Genomic DNA, 14,366 nt, shown 5'->3' with positions numbered 1-14,366 from the left:
CCACCCCCTACCCCCCACCCCCGCCACCCTCAAGAAAAGAGAACATGCTATCTAGTATTCTCTCTCATTCCCTGGTCACTGAGTAATTCCAACTTGGGACTTGAAAGAGATCCTTCAGTCCAGCCTGTATACCTGGCCAGCCAGACACGAGCCAGACTCTCACCTGTGGGTAACACTCACATTCCGACTTGAAATGTATAGCCTGGGTGGTTCCATAGAAGTCCACGGCGATGCCCTTCCCTCTTGCCTGCTTGTCTTGTTCATTCCCTTGTTTGCCTTCCTTACTTTGGATCCAGGACCAGTATGTGCAGTTCAGCGCCTTACACATGTATGTGCTCTGTTCAAGTCATTAAAATAGTTATTTATTTACCTGACCCTTCACAGAAGATTAGTTAAGGGATTATGGGATTACATAAAATAAAACAAAAGCATACTCATGTTTCCGAGGAACATACATCCAGTTAGCATATTATACTAAGACAAATTAGTGTTCAAAAAGGGAAAGTATAGGACTTTTTGGGGGAAAAATTGTACAGTATCAGCCTGAGATGTCAAAGCTGGAAAGTGAAGAAGGCTGCTAGGAAAACATGATTCACCTGAAGTGTCGGAGGAGAGCTCTGTGGTTACCCTGGACCACCAACCAGAAAGGCGAACGGGTGGGTCCGGGAGCAAACGAGACCTGAAACACTGCTGGAGGCAAAAGGCGACAAAACTGAAGCCGCCTGACCTTGGGCGCATCCTGAGAAGGCAGCGTTCTCTGGAAAAGACAGTAACGCTGGGAAAACAGAAGGCGGCTGGAAGACAGGAAGACCAAATATGAGATAGCTTTGACTCCATAAAAGAAGCCATAATCATGAGTCTACAGGAGCTGAGCAAGCCTCTTGGGGACAGGACGTTGTTTACGTCACTCCTTCATAGGGTCGCCAGGAGTCAGCGCTGGCTCAACAGCACGTAACACATGCCAGCCTATTGTCCCTGTAAGTCCGGGGCCTTCCCCTATTCTGTTCCCTCTGCCTGTTGCTCTCTCCCCATCCCAAATCCCCTTCCTCTACTATTTCTAATTCCATCTCATCTTTCAGATTTCACCTTAGAGATCGTTTTCTCTGGGAACCATTCCTGAATCTTATAGATTCAGCCTGTATACTCCAATAGCAAGCCTGCTCTCAGCATTTATCATACTGCAATGTAATGTGTTTCATCCATTTCTCCCACCGTGAGGCAGGTACCACAACTGTCTTGTCAAAAGTTATTTTCTGCAATGCCTAGCACAGTGCCTGATACACAGTGGACACTCAGCAAATATTCATTGCACGAATGAATTAATAAGTAGGTAAAGGAATCTTTTTCAGAGCCTAGAACAATTTCAGAATCAGAGTACATCAGAGTAAATCTTAAAATATTATGATCTAGCCTTTGGCTAAGAGACTCTCTGAACTCTAGTGATTTCTGTGCTGTTTAATGGGTATATTGACTCCACCTTGGCTGCTCGTAACAGAGAGAGCCAATTTTATAATTTAAAGAAGAGGGAATTTTATTTCTCTTTCACAAAATGGTCCAGAGACAGGCAGTCCAGGACTGGTATGGCAGCTCTGTTCTATGAGATAATAGAGCCAGACTTTTTCTGTCTTGCTGCTCTACCATCCTAGGATGATGCCCTTGTCGACATGATTAACTGTCATGACGGAATCCTAGCAGCTCCAATTTTGTCTTGGAATCCTTGGGACCTAAACCCAAAGTGGATTTAATTTTTTTTTTTTTTATGGGCCCTGGAACTGATTTTAGGACCTTGTAGACCTTCTTAGGGCATATTGAGCCTGCTATAAATTTATAGAACTAACCAATTTGAGGGATTTTTTTTACCAATTTCCCAGTCCTCACTCTGCCCTAAGCCTTTTCAGGTGGGGAACACCAAAATCTTTGCCCAGGTCGGGTGTGTGCCAAACATGCCAGCTGGTCCTCACGCGAGCTCGTGCGGCCTTCGACCCCGGGTGGGGTGGTCTTCTCAGGTACAGGACACTCTAAGGTCACAGCAGGGCCTCCTGGAAAGTTACAGGAGAGAAATTCCTTTGAATAATGTTAAATACATTATCTCTTTGGCTATAATAAGAAATATATTACTTATTTTGTTATAAGGTTGCCACGTAACTTATGATTGCGGCATCATTTCTTGACAATGCCTTTCCGTTGGGTTTATGTTATTCTGAAGAAAAATCATTAGATTTTATGATTAAGGTTCGAGATGAAGGCCAACCTGCTCTATCGCTTCTCTCCTCCCACAATACACACACACACACACACACACACACACACACACACACACACACACACACACACCTCCGGAGGAAAGGGGGAGAAAAACCAGGGTAGGAGTGAGAGCCCTGTGCAGCTTCCTAGAGCAGCAGCTGTTTGCCTAACTAGAAGAAGCTGAATAAACCAAGGTGATGACGCCTCCCCTTCTCTTGCCCCAAACTAAACACATTTTAATTCTATGGACCACATTTCACATCTTAGACAAAACAGGATCAGCATGGGTTAGTATGAGTCGATTCTGCCAAGTTAACAGGAAAATAAAAGGAACCAAAGATCTTTCTAAATTTCTTCCTGGTGAAGGCAATATATGAGATATTTTCTAATTTTTAAAAAGATATTATCTAATTGATATACAATCTACAATCAAATTTCTAAAGTGGTAAAATTCACTTTTCTTTGTGTTTTATCTGTCTCTATATGCTTAGTTACCAATATCTGTAGCATTTTGGTTAATTATTATTAAAGTTCTGTTTCCATTATATATTTTTTTCTTTTCTTTCCACCTTCCCAAAACTTCTCCTTTAAGGCAGAAACTTTCCATTCTTGGTTTCATCCAAAAGACAAATATTTCTGGGAAAACACTACATTTAAGCTATTCAGCAATTCTGGTGTTATGTAACTGACCACACTAAGACTTTCAATTAACTTTGGTTATATTTTATTGAAGAGTGTCATAGAATAGAATAACTAGTCATAATTTAAAAAAAAATTTGTGTGTACTTTTTCAGCAGGGGAAATCCTCTTGAAATCTGTGTACCGTCTTGTGATAATGACAGAAGGTAAATCTCGTAGCATCTGAAGTATTCTAAAGTTCACTGACTGTATTCCGAGACTGATTTGAACACTTTTGAGAATTTTTAATTGTATGAGCTTTCTTTTTCGGCCTTATTTTCCATAATTCAAGCTCTTTCTTCGTCCTTCTTTTTCTCTTGGTCTGCTCTCTGCTTATTTTTGTTTGGTCTTCGGTTGTGGACATACCCTGAGATTGTTTAGACTGTTTCTCTTCCACTGAGGAGGAATCATATGATTCATGGTTTCTAACAACTTCCTTATATACATACCAACTTACAACTCACCTGCATTTCTAGTCTTTATCTCTCCTCCCTATCAAGCTTCAATATCTCTGTTTTCTTTTTCCTTGGAACTGAACTGATAATGTTTTTCCCTAAAGCAGAAATTCCTTCCCCTGTTCTCTTACATTTTCATGTACCCAGTACAATCCCGTTGTCCCGGTCTTAAAACCTTGCCAGTTTTTTTCTTTCCTCGCTCATACACTTGCAACATGCTGCCCGTCATCAAGTTGCACCATTAATTCTTTCTAAATTATCACTCAGATTCATTTCTTTATTTCAAAACCCTTATCTTGTCTCAGCCTAGGTGTTAATTATTCTAATATGTACATTATTCTAATAGCTTCCTATCGTATGGGTCTACCTCCGTGCTTTCTCTCCTCTAAGCTATGAACAAGTATTAGAATCATCCACACTGTGTTTTATTATTTCAATTTCCTCTTCAGAAAAATTCAGGAATCTCCCCAACCAGCTATTTTATCCAAACCTCATTTCCCTGGACTATATGAGTCACTTCTCCAACCCAGCATCATCCTTCGAACCTGCCATCCTCTCCACTGCAAGACCTCCCTCTCTTCCTCCCAGCCCATGTTTCTTGTTTTCTTCAAAGGTAGTTGTTGACACAGCTGTAATTAAAACTGTAATTATCTGCAAATCCTTTAAGAGTGAGCTCTTCTGGACCGATTTTCTCAGTGTCCTCCCAGGGACACATTGCTCAGTCTGTCCTGCTCTCCTAATCTGTCCTTGCTGATGATTTGTGGCTCTGTAAAGTCATTTTTTCATTTATTCCCTTTATGTCCTTTTTCTCCTTTTAGAGTATAAGCAACTTTAAAGTAGAGACAATATTGAATGCTTTATTTATATCACTCAACAACAATTACTAAGCACTTACTGAATTTACAGCATAGCATTTATCTATATATTTATTTATCAGTCAATCAAATAGTTATTAAGCATCTATTATGCGCTAGACACTGTGTGACGTGCTAGAATACAGTGAATTAGAAAAAACTGACATTTCCTCTGCCTTCATAGAGTTTAGGGAAAACACACATTTATCAAATACAATTGAATATAAAATTACAACTGTGTTAGAGCTACAAAGAGAGGATCATGGTGGCATGAGAGCACATCCTAGGGGGGATTGAACCCTGGTGGGAGAGGAGAAGAGGTAGAGATGTCCCCAAAGGGAGAATCACATGTGTAAAGGCTTTGTGATGGGGGAGCAGGGCAGATGTGTCTAAGAGTACTTCTACTATTCCTCCTCCTCCTCCTCCTCCTCCTCCTCCTCCTCCTCCTCCTCCTCCAACAACAACAACAACAACAACACTGAGTATTAACCATGGTACTGGATACTGTGCTAAAGGTTTGATGTGAATTATATAATCCTCACTATGAACCAATAATGAAGGTGTGTGTATCCCTATTTTTTATAGGCTTAGAGATATTAAAGACACTGCCTGCCTTAGAAAGAAGTGACATATCTAGGAGTCAAATCTAGGTGTCTCTGACTGCAGAGCCATCACTCTTGCCATTATGTTATGGCAGTTCTAACATTTGGATTTTCATTTCAATTTTCATTTCAATACCATTGTATGGAAACAGATGGTTTCTTTAGGTCTGAAACAAGGTGTGATTTGGCTAATTGCCTAGAAGTCTTTCCATAGTCTTGGTTAAAGCTCTTCATCATGTCAGGTCACCCACCTCCCACTTTGCAGAATGCTTTATTAGAAATCACACAGACCCAGCATTACGTCTGTGCTGATTACTGTATGTTTCAACCACGTGAACAAATTTCTAGTTGTCCTTTTTTCTTTTACAGAAATCTATAATTAGATGAGAAATAAAGCTCATTAGCCTGAGTTACACATAGTATTCCAGTAACCAACTTCCTCCTCAGGGGAGCATCATCAACAATTAAGAGTAACCACCGACAATTGGTAAACTATTAGTTGTCATCACGATCACAGGAGTCCTCTGCCTTTGGCCTGCCATCTGTTGAGTGCTATTTGTTTATGTTTCTTTTGTCTCTACTTTCAACCCAGCTTCTACTTTAGTTATAGTAGGTGCATCTAAAATTGGCTTGTAAATTGCTTGCCTAAATAAGAGAGCCTAATAACAGAGCATTGAGAGTTTTAATTTATACCGTATAGTATCTCTGTGATAATTAATAAAATCATTTTGGGCCCCGACAAAATGAAAGCAACTGTCTACTAGGCGAAGAGTGTTCAGAGGACTGTTCATCTTTAACCAAGTATGACTGGCTCTTTACCCTTGGCAAACCAAGGTTGAAAGTTCAAGCAAAGAGATGGTGAATAGGGCAACCCAGTTAGCATAGCTAGAAACAACCGTAGCGGGATGCCCAGCTGATAGTGGGAAGCTGAGCATGAAGCAGATCGATGAGCAACACAGCCCATAAGCCTGAAGACTAGGGAGAAGCATTTCCTAGGGATGTTGCAAGGATTAAGTAGTTTGCATTTTGACAATTCTGTGGTATTGTTGGGGGAAGGAGTCAAGAAATAACAGGTTTGCTCATGTCCTCCACCAAAAGTTTTTTTAGGGACCTACATGTAGCTGAATGTGTAGTTTAAAAATAAAATGTTGAAAAATGGCTATTATCAATTCCATTCAAAAGTGAGAAAGGTTTTCGAACTCGTCCGTTTAAGTAAGGCCGGAGGCTGTTAGCGGCAACAGTCCCGAGGTGTGGAAGAGAGTCCAGACCTCTCACTTCTTTAGCTTCCTTCGCATAGCTGCTGGGGCTGTTGTTGTTGTTGTTGTTGTTGTTACTACTTTCTCAGGACTGTTTTCCTCTGAACTTTTTACCGGGCATAGTGCAGTAGAGTCCAGCATTGAGTTCAAGGGCAAAACCAAGGCCCTTCCATTTCTTACCATCCTCTGCTGATATGCCATCTTCAAGACAAACTTTTCACTATTTATTTCCAAGGACAATGTCTGTTATACTTGTACGGCCCTTACTTTTCTGTCATGTGGTACAGCTATTACTGAAGCAAACATGTAAAGAACATGCAGATTGCAAACCAAAAGCAGTACATGAATACAGAATCACATTAAAGGGAAAACACGGGGGCAGGGAGGGAAGGAGATAACTTTTCATTCAAGGCCACCTGTGTCCCAAGAACTCTATTAGGTGCTTTATATAATATAGTTTATTCTATTGAGTACTTTACATAGTATAGTTTATTTAACATTCATGATAAGCATGAAAAAAAGGAAACAAATGAGGACACTCAGGCTGTGAGAAGTGAGGGTCAGACTCTTGGTTGACAAGTCATCTAGAGCTGGAATTCAAACCCTGGCTCTCAGATGTCAAATGTCCTATCTCTTACCCAGGCACATAAATATTATTCCGTGTCACCCTACATATATAAGTATACTCTGTCATAATTTTTATGTCTTTCACTTTTTCTTACAACCAGAGAGGTAGAATAAAATTTAGGAAAGTGTGGTGTCATAGAGGTCGATGAATAAATAAATGAATGAATGGAATTTACAAACTACATATCTCCACTTCTAGGTAGATTCTCTTAAAGAATCTGCACACCAGCTGCTCTCCATTTATTGGCTGTGGTGAAGCCGTAAAGCAAGAAGTTATTTTATCCTCGTTTGGGGTTTTTCTACCTCTTCCCTCTTTTATGCTACATCCTAGGAATCTTCGATTGCTACTCACTGTCAGTGGCCACCAAATATGGCAGTATAAAACTATTCCTAGCAACATCCTAATGCTTTAAGTATAGATCTTTTCTAACCTTCTTGAACACCCCCACTTTAAGAAAATATTAAGTGTACAGTACACCATTGACTATAAGCACAACGTCGTACAGTAGGACTCTAGAACTTTTTCGTCTTGAATGGCTGAAACTTGATACACATTGAACAGCGACACCCTATTTCCCTCTCCCCCCAGGCTCTGGCAGCCACCATTGTATTTTCTGCTTCTATGAGTCTGACATCTTTAGATACCTAATATAACTGACTCATGCAGTATTGTCCTTCTGCGACTGGCTTATTTCACTTGATGGAATGTCCTCAAAGTTCATCCATGTTGCTGTATATGACAGGAAGTACTGTTTTTAAGGCTGAATAATATCCCATTGTATGTATAAATCACATTTTCTTTAACCCTTCATCCATTCATGGACATTTAAGTTGTTTCCACATCTTGGCTATTATGAATAGTGCTGTAATGAACATGGGAGCACTTAGATATCTTTGAGATCCCAATTCCAATTCTTTTGAATATATACCCAGAAGTGGGATTGCTGGGTCATATGGTAGTTCTATTTTGAACTAATTGAGGCACATCCATACTGTTTTCCATTATAACTGTACCAATTTACATTCTTAGCAACAGTATACAAGGGTTCCTTTTTCTTCATATCCTTGCCAATTTTTTTTTTTTTTAAATAATGGCCATCCTAATAGGTGTGATGAGGTGCTATCTCACCGTGGTTTTGATTTGCATTTCCTTGATGCTTAGTCATGTTGATCACCTTTTCATATATACTTGTTGGCCATTTGTATGTCTTCTGTAGAGAAATGTTTATTCAAGTCCTTTGCTCATCTTTAAATTCAGTTAATTGTTTTTTGCTATTGAGTTACATCTTCATATATAATAGATATGAACTCTTTACTAGATCTGTTGTTTGCGAGTATTTTTTCCCATATCACAGGTTGCCTTTTCACTCTGTTGATCGTTTCCTTTGCTTTGCAGAGCTTTTTAGTTTGATGTAGTCTTACGTGCTCGTCTATTTTTGCTTTTGTTAGCTCTGCTTTTGGTGTTATATCCATGAAATCATTGCCAAACCAATGTTATGGAGCTTATCCCCATGTATTTTTATAGGAGTTTTACAGTTTCAGGTTGTATATTTAAGTCTTTAATACATGTGGAATTAATTTTTGTGTGTAGTATAAGTGTTTAATTTCATTCTTTTGCATGTGGATATTCAGTTTTCCAGTACTATTTCTTGAAGAGACTATCTTTTCTCTATTGTGTATTCTTCATACCCTTGTCAAAGATCAGTTGACCATATATGTGTGGGTTTATTTCTGGGCTCTCTATTGGAGCCCACTGGTCTACATGTTTGTCTGTATGCCACTTCAGTGCTGTTTTGATTGCCGTAGGTTTGTAATATATTTTGAAATCAGAAAGTATGAGACCTCTAGCTTTGTTGTTTTTCAAGATTGCTTTGGCTATGCAATATCCTTTGTGGTTCCATATGAGTTTTAGGGATGATTTTTCTACTTCTGTAAGAAATGCTATTGGAATTTTAATAGGGATTGTATTGAATCTGTAGATTGCTTTGAGTAATATGAACATTTTAATAATATTAGGTCTTTCAATTCATGAACATGGGATATCTTACCATATTTTTGTGTCCTCTCAAAAACTGTTAGAACTAATAAATGATTTCAGTAAAGTTGCAGGATACAAAATCAACATATAAACATCAGTTGCATTTCTATATGCTAACGATGAACAATCTGAAAGTGAAATTAAGAAAACAATCCCATTTACAATAGCATCAAAAAGAATAAAATACTTAGGAATAAACTTAATTAAGGGGATCAAACTCTTGTACATTGAAATCTAGAAAATATTACTGTTATCCTTTTAACAAAATTTGACCTGTCCTCTTAGGACCATGCTAGGTCATGGGTAGACTAATCTGGTAAATAAATTCAAACTCAGTTATAAATGGCTTATTGGTTTATCCTTTCCACATATGGACTAGGTATATTTTAACCTAAAAGTATATGTAATAAGGTAAGACTAAGCTTCCTGCAGGTGAAATATTTTTAAATAATTATTTAAAAATTATAAACTGTAAAAGCAAACACTTGATTGCCTTATCTAGCATGAAATAGCTCCCCTCCCCCTTTTTGGATCAGCATGTGGACAAAATGACATACATTATCAGATATAAATACAAATAGTTATTCTTGGAAATCCTTTCTGAAATTATAATGTAATTCATTCAGTTAGACAACATCATTTTAGATTTTCCTACATAGCATACACATACAGCTTTTCAGTGAGTCTGAGAAAATACAGTTTTGGGGGAAGTGCAATAAGAGAATGGAATTTTTTTAATCATTTACCATGTGTTAGATGATTTGCAAACGTATTTAATCTTCTTTTCAAACTTTATGAGGTTGATGTTTGTCCCATTTCGCAGATGAAGGAATTAAAGCTCAGGGAAGGAGTGCCCAAATTCACTCTTAATGTAAAGGTGGATTTGAAGCTGGATCAGCAGAAGCCTTTCCTTTCCCCTTTACCCACCAGGTGGCCAGCCAGGGAACTGGGAGAGTAGAGGAGGGTGACAGAGTGACGAGATCTGAAGCCTGAGCAGGGCCTTGGGAGTGAGTTATCAGCTGCCCTGTCTAGGAAGGCTTCCTGGGAGGGATGGGGTCAAACAAACATCAAATTTATAGCCAAAAATCAGGTTAAAGTTGTAGTTATATTAATCCCATGGGCTGCTAAACTGTCCTGGGGTGTATATTATGGTTTTCAAGGTCACTGAATAGGTCCTCCAAGGGGTGCACCTGGGGACTTGAGGCTGGCTTCAGAAGCGGGGAGGTGAGGGAGAGCTTCCGCATGATTTTCCTCGGGACACTGGGGACATGTCCTGATGATCACAGAAGGATCTAGACTCCTTCTCTCCACAGTTACTGAGCCCCATAGGTTCTGGTTCTGTGAAGGAAACTTGGCTGAGTGACTTCAAGATGTTTTCAAGTGCCCAAAGATTCTTTTATTTTCCTTGATGCACACTAACTGTCATTTATTCTGCTCTCCTGGGAACATCAGTACAGTTGATTCTCTAGCTTTTCAGTTCATGATATATTTACTGTTAATCGAAGCCCACATTATGCCTTAACATGGCAATTAGTAAGAGGCCTTTAAAAAAATTAAAGATCATTAAATTAATTTAGAGGTGAATAGTATAAAAGACATGAGCCCTAGGGATTTTGCAATTGACATGGAATTGTCACATGCCAAAGTTTGATTACATTATTATCTGGTATCTTGCTGTTGATTTATTGAAACTGGATCTAAAAATGGTCCTAATCTTTCGTCCTGAGAGATAGAAAAGCTCATGAAGAACTTTTCCCTATGGTCATTATCCCACTGTGTTCAGATAGTTACAGACAGCCAGAGATGGTGACAGCTCAGAAGACTCACACGGCCCTCAGGGCCACTGACTGCCCGCTTTCCAAGGCGTCTGTCAGTCCCAGGAAAACCCTTTCCTGCTTTGTCCCCTTCCCTCCCACAGTGGCCGGTCACTGTTGGAAGAGCCTTATAGTAACGGGCAATAGAAAGAAATCCAGGCGCCTGGTGTGCTGCTGCTGGGCAGGGTACCCTCTCTGGGCACGGGCTCTGGAGTGCCCTCTAAACAATTATTTTTTGTCCTAATGAAAAACTTCCTGGCTTCTAGTATTGCTACTCTCATTGGGGTCGCCCTGGTTTCATCTAAGTCCAGGAGGTAACAGGGCAGATAACAGATGTTTTTCTACCCTTTCCTCACGTCCTTTGTGCACCCCCCCTCCCCCATTTCTTTTAGCGTAGGAAAAAGATACACATTTCCGTCCCCCATACCGCACCCGATTCTTTTTGGGCACCTGGTGACCATCAGGAAAACCTCGTCAACTTCGAAGGGTTGTTTCTCCCGCCACCTCCGGGGCTGGAGAAATTATTTCACGCTAACTTTATCCATGGGATTTAAGAAAGGGAGAGTGCGCTCCCAATCACAAACAGGAAAGCCTTACATCACGGAGTGGCGGAGTGGCGTGGGGAGGAGTCTGCGGCGCCCTCGCTGGCTGCTCGCTCGCCGCGCTCCCTTTGTGGCCAGAGTCGCGCGCACCGGCGGAGGCGCCGGGGACAACGGGCAGCGCCGCGCGTGTCTGTGCTCGGAGCGCAGCCGCCGCGTGGGCCGGGGGCCGGGGGGGCTCCCGGCGGAGCCGCGCCGCCACCGCGCTGGCCTGGGAGCTGGGCGCATCATGCCGCGTCCCCGTACCGAAGGGAACACTGAGAATGAAATTGCTTTGGCAAGCTAAAATGGTAACGAGAACTCTCTGCCTTCTCCCGAGGCTTCTCTGGTGGGGAATCTTCTCCCGCTTTCTCTGGGCGTGTTCTGGACTCACTCGGAGTGAACGGAGCAATCCGATCCCGTACTTGTGAGCTTAAAGCTTTCTACTTTGCTTTGTATGCCTTCCTCGCTGCGCGTCTTCTCCCTTTACAACGATACCTGCTTTCTCAGCACTTGCTTTCGGTGTGTCTGGGGCGGATGTATGTCAAGAAGGAACTTTTAAGGAAAAAGGACAGTTAGACCGGGCGAGCCGCGGAGCGCGTCGGTGTCCCCAGGGGCTCCGACACAAAGTTTAGCCGGGGACGTGGAAACCCAGGGAGTCGATGCACACGTCCTGCTCGAAGCTGCGTGCCGATGCGTTGCTTTCCCCGCACATGCCAGATGATTTTATGGAAATGAAAACTTTCCACCCCCTGCTAACTTTTTGGGTCTCCAAACAGTTAAGTGGAGAAAAAGACACGGGAAGCATTCAACTTCCAAAGGCGTGAAGACTCTTGGCATTTTAAATGCCTGTTTGTGTCTGAGTTAAAAATGTAGTTTGCTGAAACAACTGAGCTACTTATTAAAAAAAAAAAAAAACAAAGTACAAACTTTTTAAACCAATGAATTATTTTGCCTTTCACTCGAGGAGGAAAAGTGAATCAGGACCAAACCACAGTTTCTTTACGAAGTGAAAAAAGACTGAAAAAAAAAAAAAAAACCCAAACAAAACAAAACTCTATTTAAGATATATGTGAGCAAGTCTAGGAAAAATAACTAAATGGAAAAGTCCGGGGATCCTGATACCACAGGAAAGGGCTGGGGGCCAAGAAAATCTCAGCATTCCCTTTATCACAGCGTGTCTTGTATTGCTCTGATTGTAATATTTACTCTGAACAGCCCATCTTGTGCTGGGGTAAGCAGCAAAGCAGCTGGGATAGATTGTGGTTAGCAGAGAGGAGGAAAAAAAAAATACTCTTTTTCTTTCTTTTTATCCCATCCTCTGGCAGAGCTCGATTCAGGACTGGGGTGAAGAGGTAGAGGAAGGAGCTGTTTACCATGTCACACTGAAAAGAGTCCAGATTCAACAGGCTGCCAATAAAGGAGCAAGATGGCTAGGGGTGAGTAACGCTGGAGAGACTGTGAACTTTGGAGCTGCAGTGTCTCTTGTTCTGTGAATATCATTATTTAGCAGAGACAGGCTCTTTTTATTTATTTATTTTTCCCTCTTCTCTTTTGGCCTTAAAAAGGAAACTGCCAGTGACCCACTATCTGCACTAGCTGTACAGGTCTGTTTTTGTACTTAATGTTTTTAAAAGCATCTTCCCTAGGCTCGTCAATAATTCAGAACCTCTTAGAAACATCTTGAGGTATTTGGCAAATAGAGCGGGGATGGAGGGGCAGAAGGTGACGCAGAGTAGCAGGACCAGAAAGCATCGCTCTGATAGACGAGCTGTGAGCCGTTTTGCCCAGACGTACCATCTTCTCTCCTGGTTCTCCCTTCCGATGCGGACAGCCTCTCCTGGTCCCGTACTTTCATGAAGTACCCAGAATGCTCAGGGGACAGACCATTCCAAACCTGCTTTCTGTGAGGGGTGGCAGATTTCCCATTTCTACCTCCGTTTCTATAGCCCGTGAGGAGGCAAATGCGTGCCCAGTGCCCGCGGCTTCATGCGTTGAGTGCACAGAATGCTGGACGTTTGGAGAAGCACTACCTCCACTGAGATTCTTACATTCTGGGTGGGATCATGTGAGGATATTTGTTATCACCTCATGGATTCTCCAGCACATCCCAAATAAAAAGGACGCGAGAAATGCAAAGCTTGGCGGCAGGATGATTACTTGAGCAAACGTCGACATGTGGAAGAATGAAGGAATTTTTGATCTGGAGATAGAAGTGCTCCTCAGAGGGAGTACACTGAGAGGTGACATGACAAGCCTGAGGAAGGCTGAATGGAGGGGATGAGTGTGGTTTCCTCGGGCCTTATTCTAGCCACACTCTGGCTTCATAGGCGATGGGCTTGGGAGCAGTGAGGGTTATGCACTTGCATCAATCTTTACTGGCTTTGGGTTTCAGAAAATTTGGAGTGTTTTAAGCAGTGTTGTAAAGCAGAGTATGAAGGAGGACAGGAAACAAGACTGCCCAGGGCTTCACATTAAGACTAGGGCAACATGTGACTCGTAACTCCCGGAATTTAAGGCAGGATGGCCAGCAGCAATGACTTCCTCTGCCACGGGTCTGCTGATCTGCTGACACAGGCCTTCATTGCACTGGGCTTCCCCAGCTGCTTCAACTCAGGTCTTCCCTGCTCTGTACTTTGGGCCAGGGTTCCACCCATTAGGGCAGTAAACTGTTAGTAACATCTGCAGGTGTGGCCTCACCCGAGGTGTTCACTGAACAGGTAGTAGGTACCTTACGCAGAATATTTTAAAATTATAGGTGCATCATCAGTAGACCTGACAGGGAAAGAAGAACCAGAGTTCTGACAAGTCATCACTTTGTTTTCAGTGGTTGTATATAGGACTTTTATTTAAATGTGGTATTGATGTGGTTTGGCCTGTCTGGATATTTCAAAATGATTCAGAGGTTCTGAACCAGCTGCCTTCAAAGGATTGTTGCATTATTTTTTTACGCCAGTTGCTCCTCTCTTTCTAATGAGACTGATACTGCTTGGGTGACAATATTAGTTTTTAGCCAAACACTAATAGCAATGAATGAGTAAGTCTTGGGAAAATGGAGGGGTTAACTCTGTAGGCCCCAGACATGAAGCATGGTTCCTTTAGATGTTCACAGTTGTGTAGTAACTCTCGCAGACTGTTCCGTTCACTGGACTCCACTTCTCGCCACACATTCCCCCAGTGTTCTCAAACTTATGTAGAGCTTAGAGTTGGTTCCCCTCAG

General features: G+C 41.6%; 1 protein-coding gene across 7 annotated transcripts in view; it reads left to right on the top strand.

Moving 5' to 3' along the window:
* RGL1 (ral guanine nucleotide dissociation stimulator like 1) overlaps window positions 1-14,366 on the top strand; it is a 194,661-nt gene that overhangs the window by 76,765 nt on the left and 103,530 nt on the right. For 4 of the 7 annotated variants that reach the window (XM_036234524.1, XM_016145595.2, XM_016145592.2 and 1 more), the window contains one exon: window positions 12,475-12,585. The exons of 1 other annotated variant lie outside the window; for it this stretch is intronic. In XM_036234524.1, coding sequence (XP_036090417.1) covers window positions 12,475-12,585 — 111 coding nt within the window. Of the gene's footprint in view, window positions 1-11,213; window positions 11,458-12,474; window positions 12,586-14,366 lie in introns of those variants that run through there. 2 more of the 7 variants (XM_016145597.2, XM_016145596.2) reach the window with 2 other exon arrangements.

The sequence above is a fragment of the Rousettus aegyptiacus genome, unplaced genomic scaffold (genome assembly GCF_014176215.1).
Source record: "Rousettus aegyptiacus isolate mRouAeg1 unplaced genomic scaffold, mRouAeg1.p scaffold_m13_p_17, whole genome shotgun sequence".
NCBI lineage: Eukaryota > Metazoa > Chordata > Mammalia > Chiroptera > Pteropodidae > Rousettus > Rousettus aegyptiacus.
Note: the sequence above shows the minus strand (reverse complement) of the source record. Positions and strands in the feature narration are given on the sequence as shown.